General features: G+C 35.9%; 3 protein-coding genes across 3 annotated transcripts in view; 1 reads left to right on the top strand and 2 right to left on the bottom strand.

Moving 5' to 3' along the window:
* Positions 1-10,915, bottom strand: part of LOC124426212 — a 56,833-nt gene extending 45,918 nt beyond the window's left edge. The window contains exon 1 of the mRNA XM_046967622.1: positions 9,599-10,915. The gene's annotated coding sequence lies outside the window, so the exon portion shown is untranslated. The remainder of the gene's footprint in view (positions 1-9,598) is intronic.
* An 873-nt stretch (positions 10,916-11,788) lies between these two features.
* On the bottom strand, positions 11,789-14,020 carry LOC124426215 (myosin regulatory light chain sqh). The gene is made up of 4 exons (XM_046967629.1): positions 13,891-14,020; positions 12,762-12,962; positions 12,468-12,681; positions 11,789-12,385 (listed from the first exon to the last, which is right to left on the bottom strand). The coding sequence occupies exons 2-4, from the start codon at positions 12,949-12,951 to the stop codon at positions 12,265-12,267; spliced, it is 525 nt and encodes a 174-aa protein (XP_046823585.1). The 5' UTR covers positions 12,952-12,962; positions 13,891-14,020; the 3' UTR covers positions 11,789-12,264.
* A 640-nt stretch (positions 14,021-14,660) lies between these two features.
* Positions 14,661-14,942, top strand: part of LOC124426210 — a 28,363-nt gene continuing 28,081 nt past the window's right edge. The window contains exon 1 of the mRNA XM_046967620.1: positions 14,661-14,794. The gene's annotated coding sequence lies outside the window, so the exon portion shown is untranslated. The remainder of the gene's footprint in view (positions 14,795-14,942) is intronic.

Genomic DNA, 14,942 nt, shown 5'->3' with positions numbered 1-14,942 from the left:
TTCCGCATTTACGATTTTAATACCGTCTCGTTAAAGTGTTCGTTATCGATACTCGTTAGAGTCATTGATGATTAACGTTTTGCGATCGTTATCTCGTTTAGATAGATCATCGTTGGAGATAGGTCATTTAGTTCGATGCTTCTCTATGGATCGCTCTAACTATTACACAACAGCATATATATGCATATACATACATATATATATATATGTATGCATGTATGCATACGTACTCATGATGATAGACTCTAAAGTGTTTACATATATCTATGATACATATATATATATATATATATATATATATATATATATATAAATATATATACCTGGATATATGCATTTTGCAATCGGTTTAATTCATCTTAATGGCGGAATGCGGATAAAGGCGTTGGAATATAAACAGAACACGTCTTATTCCGACGCTTCCTAAAGATCGTGGGTGTGCGGAGTCAATTGGCGGAATTGCTTAGGTTAAATGCAACGATGCGCCGCTGGCAAAGATAATCTAATCGACTTCTCCTTCCCTTTCTTTGCATAAAGTAAAGAATGGAAAGAGAGAAAAAGAACGAGAAAGAGAGAGTATATAAACGCGAACGAATGTGAATAAGAAGAAGAGCGATTGGTTCGTTGATACTTTCGAGAAATTCGATTAATTTCCTTCGAAATATTATTTCAAGGCGAACGGATGAGTCAACAAACACGATCGAATTAAACCAAACGACTTATCTTATACCCATCGATCTTATTTTATTTCACGAATTAACCACGTAGTTGATAACGACGATGATGACTCGTTCGATCGAAATACATTCGAAGACGAAGGCACACGAGAAATTTCCGAGGTTCAGGAAGCCGATGCACGCGACCCGCAGTTATTTCGGATCTCTTGCCTTCTTCCTCGCGATGGGTCATCAAGCGTGCGTACCAAAATGATCTCAGCGAAAGGAACCTCGCGAGACATTTTAACAATTTCGAAAAATTCTTCGATCTTAAAACGACGAGAAGATTAAAAAAAAGAAAAAGAAAAAAAAAAATATATATATATATATATACTTTTTCTTCTCCCCTTTTTCTTTTTTTCTACATAAATCCACATATAAGGATTTTAAAAATGAGGCAATGTTCTTATATATATGTACGTAAGTACACTTTTCAACAACGCTTCAACGCGAACAAGGTTTTTTTTTCTTTTTCCTTGCGGTTTGCCGATAGCCAAGGCTCGATGTCACCAACGCCAATCGGATCGGATTCCAAAGGTCAACTAGTCGTTTATTCCGTATCTTTACTTCGCTCGGCTTACTTTAATTCCCCACGGCTTGACGTTTAATTTGCATTCACGGAAGTATATACACATCGTGGGTTGTGTCTTATTCGTATATTACAACGAGAAGATTACAAATCGAATCGAGGAAGAAAAACAGAAATAATATCAAAATTCAACCTTGATTTTGATAAAAATTATTTAGCCACAATTAAAGTTTGCGTTCCGTTTAAAATCGATTTTTATTTCTCAATTTATCAGATATCAAAATTTTAACGATTTATCTATCTCTCACGTGGTCTTAGATTCGAGATAATCGTTTATCCTCTAACGAGATCGTAGTCGATTTAGTTTATTCGTTGTAATTTTCTCCGTCCCCTTCCACCCTTCCTTCCTTCCTCACTCCTCCCCCCTCAACGTCATGCTCTCTCTTTCTCTTTCTCGTTGACGCGCGATACGAGCGCCGTTCGCATGAACGATAAGCCCATGCCACGCTTTGCTTTGCCTTGCTTTTCTTTGCTTTGCTTTTGCCCGGTGTATTTTTCGAACGTAAACAAGGAGAGATCGTTCCAGGAAATTCGCTTTAAATCGTTACGCGCAAATGCCACCCACGTAACTAACGGGCACCATTGCAAGTTTCGCGCGAGCGCCGTCGACTGCCAGTGAGTTAGGTCAGTGGCCAGAATTAGATAGCCGACTGGAAGTATTATACGATGATGATCTACGGATTCGTCCTATCTGAAATATATTAGGTAACTACGATTCGAACTTTTCTTCTTCGATATATATATATATATATATATATATATATATATATATATATATATATGTAATAAAAAATTATCGAATATATATATATTCTCTCTCCCTCTCCTCATAATATTTTTCGTAAAAATAATTATAAGAAATTCGTTATTCTATCAGCAATCTGTTTTCTTTCTTTATCGACAACACGAGATTACACAGGAGGTATATTAGAGTGAAAAAGAGTGTGAGAGAGAGAGAGAGAGAGAGAGAGAGAGAGAGAGAGAGAATGACGTAAGAAGAGAAAGAGACGACTAGACATACAGGATGGGCAAAATCGTCGTCACATTGAATTTCAAGCACTTTAAACAGTCCTATTTCCCTTCCCTTGATAGGCGCCGCAACCGCCATACTGTCCTACCACTACCACCCTTCGTCTGGGCTCCACTTTCGGCATTGTCCGTTGAATCGGTGGCCCGTGAAGTCGAACCGATCGAGTCAAACCCGATCCGATTTCATTGTTGGCATTTCCCAGGAAAAAAAGAATCACGCCCATTCGTTTCACGATCAGGTGTGGCCCTGAACGGAATAAACTTCTATCTTCTCTTTTTATCGACTCTACGAAGAGCAAAGAAAAGGATGTAGAGAGAGAGATAGATAGAGAGAGAGAGAGAGAGAGAAAAAAAGAAAGAAAAAAAAGGCACAAAAAAAAAATAACGGATGAGATTGTGAAACTCGATCGAGTTGTCTATTGTACTCTCGATGACGAACTACTACTTTTATATCGGGAATTGATAAGAATTATATTCATCTTTTATAACCATATTACATCGATTCGAGATTAAACTGACGATTAAACTAGATAACAGAATGAAAGAGTGAAGTTCAGGGGACGAGGGGATAGGGGGTGAATTGGATGGTGGTGGGGTTTGGTTGTGATTGGAAGAAGGAAACAAAACATTTAACGTTGGGAGCTAATTTTATCTAGCGGATATGAGGGAAAAAGAAGAAAGAAAAAAAGAAAAAAAGGAAAAGAAACGGAAGCAACAGTGGATCGGAGGATCGATCGATCGGTCTCGTCCGGTTAAAAATATTCTTCCTCGATGCGGATGAACGTTCGAACGTTTACGTATATACATACCAACACACATAAATACATGTATATATATCGCCTCTTCCGTTTTTTTTTCCCGACGATCATAATTTTTCCTTTTATTTTTTTTTTTTTTTTTTTTTTTTCAGTCGAAACATTCGCAAGACCTTCGATCTATCTGTTAATCGACTTAACGTTACGTACGACTCTGCAAACAATCAACCTGGGACGAGTGTTGCTTTTATGTAACAATACCTCACGCTCTTGTTATCGATGACGAGTATCATTTAATCGATGCGCCATTTGACAAATTTCACATTGAACAAATTCTACATTGATCATTTCAAAGAAATATTGTAAATTATGATCTTTCATAGAAATGACTTAAAAAACACTCGATATCGTGATCGGAGAGAGAGAGAGAGAGAGAGAGAGAGAGAGAGAGAGAGAGAGAGAGAGAGAGAGAAGAAAAAAAAACAAAAAGATGGCTTCGATGTAGGGAAGGCCGATCGTCCATTAAACGACAAGTAGAATCGCCGTGGATGCGGGATGATGATGGGAGCGTAGAGCTATCGCATATAGTACGTATTCGCGTTAGTACACAGACATACATACTAGTTTATATGTTACATAGAAATATATGAAGACACACACAGGGAAATTACGAAAGGCTGTGTGCGAATAGAAATCGATATGGCGCCTGCGCACGTGGGGAGGTTCGTTGGAAACGCGGGTGCACCCCGTTCTTCCTCGCTGTGTTCGATGCTTCCATTACTCCCCTTGGCATTTTACCTAGGCCTTCCCTCGACTCTTTTTTCATATGTGTGTCTCTGTGTGTTCCCGTGCGTATGTGTGCGCGTGCGTATGTGTGAAAGAGAAAGAGAAAGAGAGAGAAAGAGAAAACACCCTCGCCTGACTTACGACATTTTATTGCCGCCTACCATTCGCGAGAACGACGAATTCGAGGGTGCGCCCTGTTACACTACTAACCAGACCATCCAGGAAAACCATGCTGGTGTTCCTCGAAGAATGATTTTTCAAAGCTATAACGTTCTCTTCTATATCTAGAAACACATCCTGGAAACGTTCTAAAAACTTGAACCAGGTCGTCCCATATACCGGGTGACCCGAATTGCTCGCGCTTGCGTTCGAACAAATGAAAGGAACAAGGAAAAAGGGAAAAAAATGGATAAAGAAAAAAAATAATACAAGAAAAAGGACAATAGGGATCCCTTGCCAATCCTACTTTTCATTTTCAATCTTTACCTACGTAATTTTCCTGTCCCGTTTTCTCTTTTAACCCGTCTCTTTTCCTTTCTCTTTTTCTTTTTTCCTTTCTCTCTTTTAATTCCACCTTTCTCATCAATGAACGGAAGACGAGAAGAAAAAGAGAAGGAAAAAGAAAACGAAACAAATGAAAATATTAGTTAATTAATAGAATGATAATTATTATACAACGACACATTGTACTCTTTATTTCTATTCGTCGACAATTTCAATGGAATAGGATTAAACTTTCCGAGTAGATCTTAGAGTACTCCTTTGTCCATGAAAACTAGGACGCGTTTGGCTTTCCATCGAAATACAGTTCCAACAAGAAATTTGACCGACTACTTTATTTAATAAGAATGAGACCTCTTTTCTATCTCACTCCCTCTCTCTTTATCCCTTTTTCTTTTTCATCTTTCTATTTATAAAATATTTTAGAAATGAATCCCTCGAAAGATCGAAGTGGTTTAAAATGTAATGAAAAAGTATAGTCAGATCCTTAACTAAAGTGTGTAAGTACCTATTACTTGTTTATCCTTACAATTGGACGACGACAACGACTACGACGACGATGACGACGACGACGACGACGACGACGACGACGCAACTCAGACGCACTAACATCCCCTTGCACTCTCTCCGTGTTTTTACAATCGATCGTCGGCGCCATCGAAGGCCACGAAGGATTAAATTTTCATCCCGTGCACTAGTGCGTTTCGAGAGAGAGAGAGAGATCCATTGCGTTCCTCTAAAATTAGCCTAATCGACGACGGTTTATCCAATGTGTAATAACGGTTAGATCGAATAAAAACATTTACGTTTATGTAAGTGCACGTGTCTAAGGAAAAGAGAAAGACGCGGAGAGCCGAAACAAAAAAAAATATGTAGAAATATGGGAAGTAATGGGGGGAAGAGAAAGCGCAACAAAAAGAAAACTAAGTAGATAAAATGGAAGAATTAAAAGTAGAAGAGACAAAAATGCAAGACGCGGATAGGTGGAAGGAGATCGGTCGGTACGTTTGATGAACGTATCCAAAGGTTCTCCCTAGAGGGTACTAAAAGTACGAAGGGTTGCCCCTCGAAATGAGGGGAGAATCTGTCAGGATGCTAGAGAATTCATCGAAATTGGATGCCGAGCTTTCGGCCCTTTTTCCCTCGCTTTCTCTCGACAAAGGAACTTTGTGATTTTTCTCCCTGGACTTATCTTCGGCCATTTCTAATCTATGTACTTATAAACCAGAAATTCGATCTCTTAACAATATTTAATATTAAGTAATATAAAATAAATGAATGAATGAGCGAATTAATTAACGAGTAATACGAGCTAATTGATCTACATTCAAATTGTTAACAAGGAAGACGTAAGAAATTTATCAATCTATATATATATGTATCCTGTATGTTGTGAACTACGACAAGGGCCCTGTTTATGACGTAACATTACTGAGGGAGAATAGGGATAAACCCCCGAGAATAAATTCGATGCAACGAACGCTTTGTTCTTTGGTTCCCCTATTTGCAAACGTGGCACAGTTGCCGCTAGGAACCGATCGTGCGCCATAATTTCGTTCGCGTGATGAGCACGCGACATGTGCCACTCGTTATATGCCAGACTGGTCTTATCTCTCGAATCTATTTACGACTAATACCCTCCTCTCTTCTCTTCGAAGAGTATCGAAGCAAAAAAAAAAAAGAAAAAAAAAAAAAACAAAAAGAAAAGAAATCGATCGATGCGAAAGCGACAAAGATCATTTGATTGATGATTTATTTTCTCCTTCCAATTTAAATTTATCATTATACTATATAAACCTATTGCATATGCGTGTATAATTAAGTTGGTCACGTTGTTCGTGCATTGAGCACGATAACAATGACCCACTGTGCACGATGCGATCATGAATAAATTCTATGAAAACAAGCAGAAATGCAAAATCGTATAAGCATATTAAAGTATTACGTTGCGTTCTCTCTCTCTCTCTCTCTCTCTCTCTTTCTCTCTCTCTCTCTCTCTCTCTCTCTATTTCTATCTCTATTTCTCTTTCTCGTTCCATCAGAGGAGACACGTGGAGCACACGACTCTATTCTGAAATCCTACTTTGTATTAGAAACGTCCCTGGACTCGGACTCTAATTGGCCTAGAATGTTGGTCGCTTCCATTTACAGTGTATTTCACCCTTCTATCTTGTTCCATAAGACGACCAAATGGATCGTGAAATATATCTATATAGGTATGTACATATGTACGTACGTATGTACATACATAGTCTTTTGAAAAAGCTGTCAAACTGCTGCTCTTTTAGCACAACATTTTTTTTCTTTCCTTTTCTTTTTCTTTTTTTTTTTCTTTTTTTTTTTTATTCTGCTCCGTCTATCTCGTTACATTTAATTTTAAATCGAATTAACTGAAACATAGAGAAAGATATTCGACATTTATCCAACTATTTAGATTAAAAAGCTTTAATTTTATTTGCATCGAAGCGAAATGTCACGGAGATCGGTTTCTCCTACATTCATTGGTTGAATGGTATGTACATACATACATACATACACACATACGTACATAAATACTTCTTAAAGCGAACGTAAACCGCGATACTCATTGCGACGTTTAATCCATTTTCATGAATGCAAAGTATCTACATTATTTATAAGAATGTGGTGAAACGTTTAATGTTACATTCGAGAGGGAGAACGATGACGTATGCTTCTTTTCTTAGGAACCGATAAATCGTGTGAACTCTTGCGAATAACGAGAACGAACATAAATATTCTAATGTGTCGAGTCGAGGGAGGGAGGGGGAGGGGGTGTGGAGGAAAAGAGATAAAATAAAATTAAAATAAAAAAAAAAATAAAAAAAAAAAAAGAGAAGAAAATGAAGAACAAAAATTAACAAGAAAAATTGAGAATTGGTGTTGCTTAAAAGGTTAGAAAAATTTTTTTTTAACAATTTCAACAGTGTTCCTCGAGTGAAAACAGAACGAAACACCCTTATACATTTACCTTCTTCCTAATGTAGGTCAAACGGTAGACCACAGTCGACCTCATCGGGGCTTCTTTTTACCACGTATTAACAACTATGAAATCGAATACACTTGTCTTTCGGGCCGATAAAAAGAAAAAGGAAAAGGAAACAAGAGAAAAAAAAAGAACATGAGAAATAAAATAGAAAAAAAAAAAAAAAAAAGAAATATATAAAATTCAAATCGTACTACTTCAATCAAAAACAATAATTGTGTGCTTGTGTATACGTGTGAACAAATCGATAATAATGTAATATATAACATAAGTGCGCCAGTTTTTAAATACATGCTCACGAATTTTTATCATGGCCGTCTCGCCTTACGTGACATTTTGCGAGTCTCGAGAAGTCGATATCGCGTTACGCGAAAGTATAATTTCCCTTGCGTGCAACAACTATGGTCTTGTTGAAATTCGTCGAATCAAATTCGACGAACGGCTTAATAGTTCTTCCCAATGGCCCAGAATTTCAAGTATTCTAAAATGTCGTAAAAAGAGTCGACGGGTTTAATGACCCGGACAAACGTGCGATGTGTACGAGCGTGTACGTGGTTTTTTTTTTCCTGAATCTCTTCTCCAGTATATATTTTATAGGCTGACGTGTAAGTAGTCACAAATTAATCTTTTGATTTTTCACCTGATTTCTCGTACGGTATATGAGCATTAAAAAAAAAAAAAAAAAAAAAGATAATAATTTTTCTACTGACGAGCGGCAAATAAAATCCAAACTTGAAGACAAATCCGTCAGTAAAGTGTAAGTTTGAGTTAGAGATACCGGTTGTGCCGATAGTATCGAACCAGAATGAAATCTCTTTTTACATTGACGGATAGAAAAAAGTAAAGTACTGTGAAGAAATCTCCTTTTTCGAGACTTGTAAGTCTAAAAGGAGGTAAAATAAAAGAAATCGAAAGTAACTCGTTACTGCGAAGCCGATAATATGGTTTTCTTGGGAAAAATTGCGAATCTCTGTCAAAGGTCCCATCGAGACGAATGAAAAAAGCAGGACACGCGAGATCGAACGTCGAACCGGTCCGTGGTGCCTCTCGAAGAAAGTGAAAACTGACGGGGTAACTCGTAGTTACCAACGACTCTGTTATTGTGAAGAGTTCGCAACTTTTTCGATTCCTTTCCTTTTAAATATATACATATATAATTATATATATATATATATATATATATATATATATATATATACATATATATTAAGTAAATTTCTAGTAAATATCAACTAAATATTATTTTTTATAAACCTTTCCTTTCAGATCTGATTAATAGAAGCGCAATAGATTAAATGTTATCGATAAGAAACTCATCATAATACGATATAAAGATTAAAGTAGTGATCTAATCGGATTATTATTTTTAATCTAAATGACGAAGTATTTTCTATATAGCATTTGAAATCCCATAGAGATTTATACAATCTATCTATCTATCTTTCTATCTATATACATACACATATATATATATATATTTTTTTTACATGCGCAAACACCGTGTACAGATTTCACATTTATTCGCACAAAGTATAATATCCTCTCGAAGGATTTGATTTCAAATTTAATATATTTCTGCGACGAGACTCCATTTCAGAACGAGAAGTGATTCGTTTGGTATATAAAATCGAGTCGTGTCCTAGATAATCGTCCAGACACGAATTATATTCAATCGAGTCGCATCGTACTCTAAACACCTCCGCCCCTTTATTATGCTCGATATACATGTAACGCGAGAAAAGCAGAAATCTACGATGACGACGTAAATATATTTTCTTTGTTTCTCTTTCTTTTTTGGGAACGATGCATCATTCCTCGCGTTATAAACGATCTTATCGACGTTATCATCGAAACGTTACCATTGATAAACTGAGAATGAACATAAATATTTATATCAGTCAACACGTACTATATACGACTGTCTCTTTGTGTGATTCCTTATGAGTTAAGATCAATAATACGATCGTTCATTACATTAATTATTTATAAAAACGAACGTACTAATGTCCCTTTAATTTTGCATTCTCTCTCGTTCTTGAAACTAAACGATGATTAAGATTAGGAGGTATAGGTAAAAAAAAGAAAAAAAAAAAAAGGGGGGGAGAAAAAAATTAAATAAATAAATAACCAAAAAAAAAAACAAAAAGGAGAGAGAACAAGGGGAAAGGTGAAAAAAGAAAAAGGAAGAAAAGAAAAAAAAGTTGGTCTCGTTACTAACCTGAAGAAATCGAAGCGTCGTCGGCCGGCGAACAGCTGATCGGTCGACTCGGTCGGTGGGTGTCGCTTCGAACGAAGGTACACCACCTTTTGCGAGGAGCTCCCTGCGATCACCTGGTATACACAGCTACCACGAGCGACTCCTCTTCTTTATCTTCTTTCTTTTCGTCACAAAGCAAGAAAATAATATATATCCTAGAGCACCATATACCTCCTCCCGAGTTCTTAGGAATGGGAGAGAGCTTTTACTCTTTCTCTTTACGAGAAATAGAATAAGCTATAATATTAATCGCAGTTAGGGGCACTTTTACGAGCCTCTTTCGTACTCTCTCGTGAAAATTTCTCTCGAGGGATAACCTCGTCGATTTAAAAGAAGTACGTAATCCGGATTTGTTCGAACGTTGACAGACGAAGAATAATAATAAGAATGAGAAGAAGTTACGATGATATTTCGACGATCTTGCATCATCGTTCTGTCTCGTTTCTATTCACATACACACACACACACACACGCACGCACACACATACACACACACACACACGAATATATCTTGAAGAGATTATACTTTTTCAATACATCTATCTATCAATCTATCTCTCTTTATCCCTCTCCCCCCTCTCTCTCTCTTACTCTCTTGATTATTCGGAAAAGAAAAAAAAAAGGATAAAGAGAGGAAGAACTCGCGAGATGTTTAATAAAGCGACACGTCGATCGAACACCGAAGAACACACTGCGAGAAGAAAAGAAGTCTGATCCTTCGTGCGAGGGGAGTAGTAGGAAGGAATGGAGTGGTGGAAAAGGACGATGGGTGTGTAGGGGGGAGGAGGGGGAGGAGTGACGTACGATGATGCAAAAGAAAAAGAGGGAAAGTGACAGGGAGAGAGAGAGAGAGAGAGAGAGAAAGAGAGTGAGTGAGAGAGAGATGAAGAAAGAGATGAAGAAGAAGAAAAAGGATGATGGAGTAGAAAGAATCAGAATCAGCAGCAGCAACAGCAGCAGCAGCAGCAGCACCAGCAGCAGCCTTCGTCCGGGCCACCGCCGGACACGACTCGCTCGTTCACTCTCTTTCTCTTTCTCTCTTTCTCTCTCTCTCTTCTCTCTCCCGCCCTATTTATTCTCGAGACAAGGGGAAGAGAGAGAGAGAGATGGCGCGACTGATGCGCCTACACGAGCGAGAAAGATACGTGAACGACGCGTGCGACGTAGGTGGTTGCGCGGTAGGTAAAGAAAGAGTAGGGGAAAAACATTGAAAATGAGTGAGAGAGAGAAAAAGAGAGAGAGAGAGAAAGTGCGTGTGTGTGAGATATATATATATATATATGTTTATATGAATAGAGAGTAGATCCTACCGCGTCAACGGTGGAAATGATACTGCGGCTCCGCTCGGTACACGTTCTATCTAGTGAGATGGCGCATGCGCGTTACGCCAAACGAGCTACGACTACCGTCGTACGTTTTCGAGAAGAGATTTCGACTTCTTGCCCTCCCCGCCGTCGTCGTCGTCGTCGTCGTCGTTGTTGTTATTGTTATTATGCGCAATAAACATTCGATCGCTTGTTTCCTTGCTTTCTTCTCTCATAACACATGGAAATGATACTGCGACTTGCCTAAACGTTCTCTCCTCCGATCGATACGATCGATTTTTCGTTTCTCTTTTCGTAGTTACACCAAGATCTTATTTTCTTTATCCTCTTCTTTTACACTTTTTTAAAAGAGAATGGTTTCTTCTTTTTTTTTGTTCATGAGAATCTTCTTCGATCTGGAATTGGATGTTACGGTTATGATAGAGACAAGGATACGGATACACGTGGATTTGGATTTATGATTAGAATTATGATGTTATACGTTAAAAGTCTTATCGCAACATTCGTTAATTCTTGTTAATGAAATATATTATTTGTTATATATAAAAATATAAATTACCTATATATATATATATATATTATTTTAATTTTCTATTCTAGGAAGATTGATTATTTACACTGTTACGTCGACAGAGTTATTATCTTGTATTAGAAACAAGGTAATGTCATCTCAAGGAGAACTAACGTATTACGCACGTTGATGTGATATGGAATATCAACAAATTAATTGTTAGTCATACGTTCGCGATCATGGGTGTATATTATAAAGTAGGTGCTTCGGATTTTCTGCAACTGAGAATGAGGACAGTCAACGGCATTAGTCGTATTCGGAGTGGATTATTATATTAAAATATAAATGCCAAATCTACAACAGTTACAAGTTTGTAAATATATCTTATATGTATATTTTCTTATCGACCGCTTCGTTATTATTATTAATATACACCATAATAAAATGGTGGGAGTTCAATAAATCATATCTTACTGATCTCCTTTTATAATGCACAGTATTTTAACTCCCTTTTTAATAGAGTACCATAACCTATACTTTAACGGCACATATTTTTTTCTGACATAATGCATATATTAAGAATATAGGATATATTAAATATAATAAGAATATAGATGGCATGGCTATGAATGAAAATGTAATACTAATCAAAAGATTTAAAAATTCAAATGTTATGCTTTATAAATAATTTATCGGGCATACTTTGAAAATTGAAATAAAGAAAAACTTAAGTTACTTTTTATGATAGAAAATAGATTCGTACGGTGAGGAGATGAGATTGTATTTAATGCTCACTGTTCGTCTTTATCTTTAGCTCCATGTTTCAAAATTCGTGTGAATTCTAAATAATCAAACATGGATCCTTTAATGGGTGCTTCGCGATACATTTCATCGACATCGTCGTCGGTGAATCTGTAAATGTACGATATATTATTATAATTATTGCTTATCTTTAAACGTCAATATGAAGAAAGAAAACTTTTCATAGGATTACCTGTCACCCATGGTTGTCAAGAGTTCACGCAGACGTTCTTCATTTATGTGACCAGTGTTTTCTTCGTCGAAACAACCAAACGCATTCTTAATAACATCCTCAGGATCGGTACCTTGAAGTCTCTCACCGAATAAGGTTAGAAACATTGTGAAATTGATTGGACCAAGTGCTTCGTTCATCATAGCTTCTAAATATTCGTCAGTGGGATTCTTACCTACAAAATATATAAATATTTTGATATAGTATAAGTTATTCGTTTATATATTTGCTCGAATGTAGGATTGTGTTACTTACCAAGCGAGGCAAGCATATCGTGAAGATCTTCCTTGTCTATGAATCCATCGTGATTCTGATCGATCATATTGAATGCTTCTTTGAATTCTGCGATTTGTGCTTGATCGAACATTGCAAATACATTAGACGTCGCACGTTGTGCACGCTTCTTTGTAGTTGCCCGGCGGCCTGCTGTTTTACGGGCAGACATTTTGTGATTGACTGAAGAAAAAAAATCATACGTAGTTATGTTAATACCATAAGTTAATTATTAATAATTGAGCACAATTATACAATTTGACAAAGTTTATTTGTTAACGTGGATTTTTCTTTTTATATCTCCTATGCGACTTTGCCAAGACACCATTATCGACGCTATTTATTTTCGGATAATTAATTCAGAAAATTTGGACGCGACCGAAATTGGGATAAAAATAATATGACTTGCACGAGCGCACGATTACGAGGGCATTAAACTCAACACTTTTTTTAACGCTTATCTCAAAACTTGATTCGTTTCATCCGTGAAAAAAAACAATTAATAACGAACATTTATTTTTAACTAACCATTACTTGTACTTGGAAATTTCAAATAATACGAAATAAATCATAAAGGATTTTACGAAATCATATTGCGACATAAAATAATTTTCATTGAACAACTAGCACTATATTTCATTGAATTTTTAGAAAGATTAATTATATTTTATTACAAAATATTAGTCACTTCTATCATTCGTTCGTAATTATATTACTTTTCTAATCGTTATAGCAATATGCTAAATTGGATTTATACATCTGGTTCTTTTATCGCTATATACTGCACTGCATTGTCATTTTCATGCTGCTAAAGTCTCGTATAAATTTCGTTTCATCGAATGATAATGCAAAATAATGGGACAAAATAATATTAGTTCAAAGATACATCAAATATTCATTCTATTTCTTAATAATCTTGACGCGATAAAAAAAAAATCGAAGAAACATTGAAAGATTATAATACGAAACAATAATGGCTGTACGAACGTATGCAGATAGAGATCTATCGTTACACAATTTTTGGGATAGAAATTATATGTTTATATTGTGTTAAAAAGAATTCTCGATCGGTTGGAATATTGTAAAAATATAAGAACAAATTTTAACTTACCTGATATTAACGAGAAAAGAATACAAGAAAGGCAAAGAGCGTCGTTGAACAATATGAGTCACCTCACTCGTCACTCTGCAGTTTATTCACCACACCCGGACTACTAACGCCATCTGAAGTACCATCAGAATTTTATGGCTATGTACTTATGAAACAACGTAGTGACAACTTTTTTCGAAGGGGGTTATTATTTTTTCTTTTTTTTTCTTTTCTTTTTTTTTTTAATCAAATGCAACAATCACGAGCTTTCGAATTTTCTAAATAATGACTTTGTAAAAAATTAATTCGAATTATCATCGTCTCATCAGTAATAATGAATGAATAATCAACGAATTTAAATATGACGCGTCAGATAATGATTTATCAATGTTCAATTAAGACGTATATTATTTCAATATTTTTTTAATTTAAGAAAAAAAGAAATATGTTTATATCGGTTGATGTGTAAAGGTAAGGATACGAAATCTTTAGTTACGATCCTGAATGGTAGTTCTTCGTTTCACCATACTTGGAATATGGTACTCTCGTTGGAAAGTTCATTACCATATTTGGATACGATTTGTTCTGATAAAATGTACCACGTTAATTCTTGTTTCCATATCGAGTTTTAATAGATGGGATTTTTCGTTTTTTTTCTTCTTTTTTCTTTTTTCTCTTTTTAAATGAAGAAATATAACAAACAAATTGAGTGTATGACTTTAGGATGGATAGCGCCATCTGCAGCACGACGATTGAACTAAATTTCCTCGGAAATTTATTTCAAAACGTAAAACGCTTTTTCAACAGTACTTCCCGCCAATACGTTTTTGGTTTTATACGTCAAAGTGAAAATTGAAAAATGAAGATCTGTGTTTGGTGTTCAGTGTTCAAGAAAGAAGAATTCTTAACTCCTTTTAGCAACTTCGTACGTCCATTGATCAATTTCTAATCTACATTTATATTTAATTTTTAATTACTTCTTGCATCGTATATAACCTCTATAACCTCTATATAATTTATATTATGCTTTTTTTTCTTCTTCTTCTTCTTAATGACTGTTTTTTTTTTTTTTT

Source organism: Vespa crabro, chromosome 8, assembly GCF_910589235.1.
Source record: "Vespa crabro chromosome 8, iyVesCrab1.2, whole genome shotgun sequence".
Lineage (NCBI taxonomy): Eukaryota > Metazoa > Arthropoda > Insecta > Hymenoptera > Vespidae > Vespa > Vespa crabro.
This window is presented reverse-complemented; position numbering and strand designations above follow the sequence as displayed.

Coding starts and splice junctions, on each gene's coding strand:
- LOC124426215 (XM_046967629.1), bottom strand. CDS start 12,951: ATGTCTGCCCGTAAAACAGCAGGCCGCCGGGCAACTACAAAGAAGCGT. Junction 12,682..12,761: donor CGATATGCTTGCCTCGCTTG/GTAAGTAACACA, acceptor TATATTTTGTAG/GTAAGAATCCCACTGACGAA. Junction 12,386..12,467: donor TTGACAACCATGGGTGACAG/GTAATCCTATGA, acceptor GTACATTTACAG/ATTCACCGACGACGATGTCG.